Consider the following 9,324-nt stretch of genomic DNA (forward strand, 5'->3'; position numbering starts at 1 on the left):
GTAACTCCGAAACGGCTTTACCGATTTCAAAGTTTTTACTATCAATTGAAAGAGCAATAAAAACTCTACAATATGTGATGTAAAAGCATTTTTATTTCATTTTCGAAAAATCCGCTGTTAGAAAAAATGAACTAAACCGCAAAAACCGCATCTCAAAATAATTTCTGGAATCGATTTAATACTTGAAAATAATACAGGTTGCCTAATTCAAATAATTAAAGTAGGCTTTGGGAGAAAAAATGTTGTTTTATTTTTCCAACTATTTTCAAACTTAGATGTTTCACTTATCTTTTGACTAAACTTACTAGATGTTTCACTTATAGGGACAATTTCTGCATAAACTCGACTTTTTAAAATACCGTTTGGAATTACGCCATCTAGTGGTGATTTGAGAAAATTAAAAATAATTTTCAGCAAATTATTTTCGTCAAGTTTGTTATCAAATTTTTTTTCCGATCACTCTACAACACATACTTTCCAAGATACAGCCGCTTACCATCCTTATTGCGGCACCCTGTATATAAAATAAATATAATATTTTTTTCTCTCTCTCTCTTTCTTTAATTTTCCTCAAAACCCACTAGTTCCATTTCGCAGAACAGCAAAAATGTAACTCTGTGCTTTCATGAAAGTTAGTACTTGTAAGATTGGAAAACATCTAGATTTTAAACAAACAAACATTAAACAAGTAACTTGTTTATTAGCCTTGACCTCCGCCACTGTTAGAACGAATTCTGGACAAACTCGGCAACCCGGCAACGACCTTCTTGAAGCGCTTAGCGGTAGCGCCAAACTGCATAATTTTTGATGTACAATCAAAATTTGCTTGCTGAAACTTTCAACTCAAAAAAAACGAGTTTAATTTTCACAACAATAAACGTGCACATCCGATTATAATGTTCTTGGGTTACAATAATCGACTGCTCGAATCCCTGTTTTAGCAGTTTTCTTACCATCATGCCAAAAACTTCAAAACTGTCAACATATTGGCAACGATGTACCAAATTTATTTTGCTGCACAAAGGTGTCCCGTCAATGGTGTTCTGTTGCTGCCATTTGAGAAAAGTTTTATTTGAATTATTTCGCATTAAATCCGATTTAGGATGGCTGAGTGCATAGACGATTTGTTCGAATGCTTCGAAAAACCTGAAGACGATCTGCCTATTGAGAAAGAGGCCGATGCGACCACGTTAAATGAGAGCGTTTCATCTAGGTTTGTAGGGTCTTTTCTAACCTGAAAATGTTTATATTTTTTCTCCTTGAAGCCCTCAACAATCCACCCCAACTTCTTGCAAACGGGAATATGACGGGGTGGAAGAAGTTTGTGTCAAGAAGATTAAGACCGAAGAAGTGAACGTTGATGATATCAAGTGAGTATCACATTTGTCTCTAACATGGGACTCTACTGGCCTTACACTTAATAAAAAAAAGGGGTGTTAAATTAGGTAGTTAAATGGGAACAGTTGTCGATTGAGTATTGGCGAAACGTGTGGCAAATTGTTCATTTAATTAGGCGTCAAATCATAGAGAGTGGTCCTCACTTGATACCTACCGCCCTGCAACCAATCTCAATATTTTCTGAAGCAAAACGTGAAGTTCTTCAAGGATTCAATCAAAACTGCCTATAGGCAATTCATTCGAATTTTTTCCAGAAAACAAAACGTATTTGCTCATTAAAGTTGTATAATCTAAATGCAGGAGTCTTGATCTTAACTTTAGAGCTTGCACTTTGAGCTGTTGTCCTTGGTTAATTATTGTTCGTCCCAAACAGCTTCGAGGAATTGAAGAACAGAATAATAGTCCATAGCATTGATACTTTGGACTCTTGCACTCATGAAGTTGCATGTCCACCTGGTCAGCCGTATGCTCCTTTGGAACCTCGTACTGGAGAGCCAGCAAAAGTATACCCATTCACATTGGACCCTTTCCAAAAAGAGTCCATTTTATGTGTGGATAACAACCAATCAGTTTTGGTGTCAGCTCATACGTCTGCAGGCAAAACTGTAATAGCTGAGTAAGTGATTTTTTGATTGGCTCTAGCAGCAAGTTTCGATTAAAGCCGGGACAATTAAAGCACAATTCAATGGCCACTTAGTAACCAGCATATCAATAGATGCAAATTTAAAAACTTATTCATTATCGTTTGTAGATACGCTGTTGCGAAGTCGCTAATAAATAAACAGAGAGTTATTTACACGACTCCAATTAAAGCGTTATCGAATCAGAAATATCGTGAGTTTCTGGAAGAATTTAAGGATGTAGGTCTAGTCACAGGGGATGTTACCATTAATCCTAGTGCATCGTGTCTTATTATGACCACAGAGGTATGTGCAAAAGAGTTACGCATTAGCGGCAATTGCTTGAAAGTAGTGAGTTTTTCGGGCTTTTCTTCACCGATCGTCATTCATCAGTGCAGAAAACTGCAGGCATTAATTTTGGTATTATACCTATGCTATTTCAATACCCTCTAGGCGCTTATTCATATCTTTGAACCGCACTTGGTTTTTTTACTTCGCTTTTAGATCTTACGAAACATGCTGTATAGAGGTTCAGAAATAATGCGCGAAGTAGGTTGGGTGATATTTGACGAGATTCATTACATGCGAGACAAAGAGCGTGGTGTGGTCTGGGAAGAAACACTAATTTTACTGCCACACAATGTTCATTTTGTGTTTCTATCGGCTACAATTCCGAATGCTAGACAGTTTGTGGAATGGGTAGCGCATTTGCATCAGCAGCCATGCCATGTGGTTTACACTGAGTATCGACCCACACCGTTACAGCATTTCATTTATCCTGCCGGCGGATCTGGTATTCATATGGTTGTGGATGAATCGGTAAGCTACTTGTCGTCATATCGACCAGGCCTTTGCTTTAAGCGTATTTTGTGGATGTTAAGGGAGTTTTTAAAGACGACAGTTTTAATGCTGCTATGGCGGTTTTGCAAAATGCTGGAGATGCCGCGAAAGGGGATTTAAAAGGCCGGAAGGGAGGCATTGCTGGCAAAGATCCGACCCAATCTGATATATTCAAGGTGGTAAAGATGATTATGGAGCGGAATTTCGCGCCCGTAATTGTCTTCAGTTTCAGTAAAAAGGACTGCGAATTATATGCGATGCAAATGACAAAACTCGATTTTAACACCTGTGAGTTACTAGATGATTTAAAAAACTATCCTTTTCTTGAAATGCCACCATTTCCAGCCGCAGAAAAGCAACTAGTAGACGAAGTATTTAAAAACGCTATGGATGTGCTGTCTGACGAAGACAAAAATTTGCCACAGGTTGAAAATATCCTTCCGCTCCTTCGCAGAGGAATAGGCATCCATCACGGAGGTTTATTGCCCATATTGAAGGAAACGATCGAAATCATGTTTGGCGAAGGATTGATCAAAGCCCTCTTTGCCACAGAAACTTTCTCCATGGGCTTGAACATGCCCGCCAGAACTGTTCTGTTTACTGGCATGAAAAAGTTCGATGGACAAGAAATGCGATGGGTACAAAGAGGCATATTTATCCAAACAACCCTTTGAGTAACTGCTTTTTCAGATAACTTCTGGGGAATACATTCAAATGTCTGGAAGAGCAGGCAGAAGAGGTTTGGATGACAAAGGTATAGTAATGTTGATGGTGGACGAAAAAGTACCTCCATCTGTCGGTAGAGACATTGTGAAGGGATTGCCAGATCCAATAAACTCAGCTTTCCATTTAACGTACAATATGGTTCTAAACTTGCTGCGAGTCGAAGAAATCAACCCGGAATACATGTTGGAAAGGTCATTTTTTCAGTTTCAGAACCAAACAAATATTCCCATATTACATGGAAGTAAGCATTAATTGCATGGTAGTTGGACTGTAATTTGTTGTAAATTTTTATTGTTTTTTTGTAGATTATCTGGCAAAGTTGGCAGAATATAACACGTTTGAAGTCAAAATGGAAGATGAAATTTCGGTCTACTATGCAATAAGGCGGGAGCTGGACTTTTTAGGGGCTAAGTTTAGAAAGTATATTACAATGCCCAAATATCTTATCCCATATATGCAACCTGGTCGGCTTATTAAGGTAATGTATTTTTAAAAACAGTTTAAAAGTTCTAAATGCAAATCTAAAAAACTGTTTTATAATAAAATTTAGATTTTAGACCTTGAGGAATATTTATCTTAATTAAGTGGATTGAAACAATTAGGTCAACTATAATTTCATAACACGTTTAGATCAAATCTCAAGATGCTGAGTACGACTGGGGTGCTATTGTCAACTTTAAAAAGTCTCAAGAAATCCAAACTTCACGAGTCGGAGGTAGAGTTAAATCAAAAGGAACGACCAAAGTTCTTCTTGATGTTCTCCTGCACGTCATCCCCGATGATGGTGACTCTAAGGATAACACTATTCCGAAGCCCTGTTTGGATAGTGAGGTGAGATTGGTTCTTGTGACTTTAAATGCTGTATTTTGAATAATTCGTTCATGAGTCAGAGATATTTGACTGTTGATAATGTTAACATTTCTGAGAGTTCCTCGAGCTCTTTCCAACTTCCGAGAGTTCCTTGAAACGTTGCGCCTATCAACCAAAAATTTATTGCAGAAAGGAGAAGTCGAAATAGTGTGTGTCGATTCGCAATTTGTAACGCACATTTCGCAAGTGCGTCTTTTATGCCCTCCCGATTTGAGGTCCAAAGATGACCGAAAAAGCATGTTCAAAGCAATCAAGGAAGTTAAAAAGCGATTTCCTGATGGTCCTCCATTGCTAAATCCGGTTAAAGACATGAAGATTCAAGACTCTGAATTTTTAGACGTTGTTAAAAAAATTGAAATCATGGAGAAAAAGTAAGCTATTTTTATAGGATATTGAACCGTAGTGTTTTTGATAAAGTCTAATTTTTTATGTAATTATTAACGATGTTTAGACTTTACGACCATCCTCTACATAAAAGCGAGTTGCTGGATACCGAATACGACAAGTATGAAAAGAAAATAATTGTAGAAGTGCAATTGGACGAAGCTAAACGAAAACTATTGGAGGCTAAATCAGTTTTACAACTTGACGAATTAAAGTACCGGAAAAGGGTGCTAAGGCGATTGGGATATTGTTCCAATGCGGATGTGATCCAGTTGAAAGGCCGAGTAGCCTGCGAGTTAAGCAGGTAAATCAAGAGTTTCACAATGTTTTTTTATAACTGATGTTCCTCTTTTACTTGTTTTACAGTGCTGATGAATTGTTGATCACCGAAATGTTGTTCAACGGTCTTTTCGTAAATTTGACTCCTCATCAAGCGTGTGCTTTACTGAGTTGCTTTGTCTGCGACGAAAGAAGCAACGAAGCCCCCAAACTGTCAGAAGAATTGTCGGGACTTCTGAGGCAAATGCAGGTAAGAGTTTTAATTTTTACTGCGGGTTAGTCAAATTTTCTGGCTATTAAGTACTAGGCTTCGCTAAGGCGTCAATGTTTGAAATTTTTTTATGATATTTAAGAATTATTTTCGCGTTAATCTGAGTGACTAGACATTTTGTTACAATAGGAAATGCAAGTTTGATTTTTTCGATTTGGATGTCAGTCTCGCAATAATGTAAATTTTCGATAATTGACTCAATTGTACATTAAAAATAATTTGATCAGTCAACTGCACTAATCTAACCAGTTGTCTCTGGATGGTGTTGCTAATATTCGGTATATTTTTGGTAGGATTTGGCTCGGAGAATAGCGAAAGTAAGCACAGAAGCGCGATTACCGATTGATGAAAGTAAATACGTGGAGCAGTTTAAACCGTTCCTAATGGATATAGTATTTGCGTGGTGTAACGGAGCGTCTTTTGCTCGATTATGCGGTATGACCGAAATCTTTGAGGGGTCCATTGTGAGATGCATGCGACGTTTGGAAGAATTATTAAGGCAAATGGTGCAGGCCTCAAAAACTATCGGCAATGTCGAATTGGAAGACAAGTTCAATCATGCCATTAAGCTAATTAAGAGGGATATAGTGTTTTCATCTAGCTTGTACTTATAGTGAAGTTTACATCGGTTAAATGTGGGCAAAATTTGCAGTTTTATTTTGAATATATGAATTGTTCTTTTACAGTGGCTAATAGTTTAATTTCTACCTCATTAGTTTTAGTTGTTTGTTTCGATTTTTGGAAAGAAAGCTATATATTATCGATAATTATTGATTACTACAGTTATTAAGAATGTTTCACAATGGGTTTTTCGACTTTTTAATACGGGAATTTGTTTTTGTATTGAAATTAGTTTCTATAAAAGTTGCCCACGCATTCTAATTTAATATTCGTTATGAAACATTTGAAGCAAAGAAATATTAAGGTGAAGCAAGCAGTTAAATGTGAATGGATACTTAGTAGTAAAGATACTGCAAACAATTACATAGTTTGTCTTTTTTACTGCTGCTTTTTGAATATGCGCGAAATTTGAAATTCTTAAAAATGAATTATCTAAAAGAACTGTTTTTTTATTTCATTGTCTTGCTCTGCTTTTAATTTGATGTATTCAATTGGATTGTTGATGATCTTTTTCGACATTAATTTGAATTTAACTTTCAAACTCGGAATAACTGTAGACATTGGTAGGTATCCCGTTAACGCTATTACTTTCAGCATTTCCAGTGGTCTAAAAATATAACGGCTGCTTTTTGAAGATAGGGAGACAAGTCGGAAATCTGCAGGTAATATTGAACCCTAATGTAAACTAATTCGTAGGTCTTAGGAGTTTGGAAATAACTTTTCAACGGGCTCTTGTCTAGAATTTTATAACTTTTGCTTAATATTTATTCGCTTCCATTGAGATTTCAAACTGCTATGACATTTCCAATATCAATTAAGAGGTATTGTGTTGTTTAATAAAACTTTACCTCGTATATCATTACAATGTAAGTTAAATTGAGCATCGTGTGTTTTAAAGAATGTATTTGCTGTTAACTGGTCACTTTGATCAGCAGGCAAAACTGGTAAATTTATGGTTTCTTTGTTCGTGTTTTCTTTATGTTGTTTGTTTTGTCCCGGTGTCCTCCCTTTATATTACTCCTTATATTTTATTCATTGAAGCTATTCAAAATGTTCCACAGCATATCTATGTTTGGACCAAAGTCAATTTTTGAACGGCTATAGCAATTTATGAGGTCCAATTTCTAAGAATTCTAATTGTATTTTATTGTGGCTGCCTGCCCAACGATTCCTATAAACCTTAAAATGAAGCGCCCCATGCATTTGAGGGTTTTTCCTGTCACGAATGCTTAAATGTAAATTTTGGATTTTGGTAAACAAGTTGTATATACATATTTGAGTGAGTTTTTCTATCGGCCGACTTTTAGCAATATATTTTTTATAAACCTTAATGTCGTATAATTTATGACCGATATGGGCAGATCCAGAAAGGTTTGCCACTGTCACCTGTGAGTTAATTTAGATTTTTTTATAGAAATATGTATTGGTTTTTGTTATTAGATTCTGCTGTTTTTTTTTATTAGAATGTTTCATTTCCTATGTGTTTTATAGCAATATTGTCTCCTGCAGAAAGACCAGGTAATTTTCGGGATTATTTAAATATTTTGTTTTTTGTTTTAAGTATGTTGCAGCTACCTTCCTTCCCAGTTTGTGCCGCACTGTGCCGTCTTTGGTGATCTAGCCCTGTGGTAGCTTCGATAATCCCCAGGATTAGTTGACCAAGATGGCCAGTCGGGACTAGCCACGTGTATGGATGCTGTTCTGCTAAAGCAACTTTTGACTGTGATTTGTCGTTCTACAAACCATATCACAGCCATTAGTTACTTTTCCATTACAGTCACGACGCGTCCTTCTAACAACGGCAAAATTATTTTTTTTGTTAATTTTATCATTGCATGCTTTTTATGATTGATCTCGTTTTCAGCCTCGAGTCATATTTTCATCGGATGCTCGATTATAGTCGCATTGATTCCAAATTTGTGACTAGACCGAACATTCGAAGAAAGTCTGGTTTACACGTCGGATTTTGTACTGGGAGCAATTCATAGCACAGTGAATAGTGAATAATAGATAACTTGTTAGTTGCTGGATTGGCTTTAATGGTTTTTTTGATAATCCATAAAGCTTTTACAGCGATTAATGTTGGTATCTTAAACGACAATTTTAACAGAAACAAAAATTGTCTTGACGTGGAAAGAGTTCGCTGCAGAAAGTGCAATCGGAAATTTTTTGTATGATTTTTTGCTAAATACTAGACTAAGAGATATTTGTAAAATAAAGTTGAATTGAAAAAACGTGTTTATTTCTTTCATTTGAGTCCGAGAATTGTTTAAAAAAACGTTTTTATACAGTTGGACTCGGAGAAAATATATTCGAATTTTCATTGACAGTTTCTATAAAATAAGGTAAATAATATTTTCAGGTCGTTCTAGTTTTAACAAAGTTTCTATTAAGCAATTCTCTGTACGCAAAAATTACATTATTATTTAGTTAATATACTGACAATCTCCAGTTATTTTTTGTGGAAAATTTTAGAATATATTTTATTGGAACACTCGCCTCTTTAACCGCTTTGCAAAAATGTGTGGAAAATGTGATTTTTTGGTTTTGACTGATTTTTGTTTACTTTACCTTCTACTCAAAAACGCTCTATTTTCTAAAGAATACCCTCTCGGTGTATAGAAATCCGAAAACAACTGATTGGGCCTCTTACAAAGAGAACCTTAGGTTGCAGCTGGGGGACTCAACTGAGTGCTCAAGCAGCTCAACTGAGGCACATACTGTGCAGGAGTTAGAACTGATGGCGACTACCGTCACATCAGCAATAGAATCAGCCTACGAATCCGCATGCCCTCTGAAGTCGAAGAGACAAACGGGGACATCCAAATGGTGGAACCCGGGACTCTCAACGATGAGGGAAACGGTGAGGAAGCTATTTAACAGGGCCAAACGAAACGGGGCCTTCTGGGGTAAATACAAAACATCCCTGACTACATATGGCAACGCCATCAAAAAAGAAAAAGGGCTTCATGGAGGAAGGAATGCAAGGATATCGAAGATATTCCGAGCTACGCCAGACTCTATAAAGCACTCTCCAAAGAACCACAGCAAAAAGTGGGCTCCCTGATAAAACAACAGAAGAGGAGTCTCTGGAGCTTACGCTTAAGACTCACTTTCGTGGATCAATACTGGGAACAGGCAGAGAACAGGAGATACCGGTGATCTACAGGACGCGACAGCGTGCACTGAAAGAGCACTGGACTCTTGCCTCAAGCATGGTAAACCAGTCCAAAGTTAAGTGGGCCATGAGTTCCTTCAGACCATTTAAATCACCGGGAACAGATGGCCTAATGCCAGTTCTGCTACAACAGGGAA

At 36.9% G+C, this 9,324-nt stretch overlaps 1 protein-coding gene across 1 annotated transcript; it reads left to right on the forward strand.

Moving 5' to 3' along the window:
* The first annotated feature begins 991 nt into the window (after positions 1-991).
* LOC109533618 (exosome RNA helicase MTR4) lies at positions 992-6,076 on the forward strand. The gene is made up of 14 exons (XM_019898982.2): positions 992-1,213; positions 1,266-1,370; positions 1,772-2,014; positions 2,150-2,324; positions 2,523-2,837; positions 2,900-3,146; positions 3,204-3,496; positions 3,549-3,825; positions 3,890-4,062; positions 4,215-4,415; positions 4,584-4,825; positions 4,906-5,142; positions 5,205-5,367; positions 5,682-6,076. Exons 1-14 carry the CDS (start codon positions 1,104-1,106, stop codon positions 6,000-6,002), a joined length of 3,102 nt encoding a protein of 1,033 aa, XP_019754541.2. The 5' UTR covers positions 992-1,103; the 3' UTR covers positions 6,003-6,076.
* Positions 6,077-9,324: the final 3,248 nt, after the last annotated feature.

This window comes from Dendroctonus ponderosae, unplaced genomic scaffold (genome assembly GCF_020466585.1).
Source record: "Dendroctonus ponderosae isolate FM_Combo_2020 unplaced genomic scaffold, Dpon_F_20191213v2 Dpon_F_20191213_5, whole genome shotgun sequence".
NCBI classification, from domain to species: Eukaryota; Metazoa; Arthropoda; class Insecta; order Coleoptera; family Curculionidae; genus Dendroctonus; species Dendroctonus ponderosae.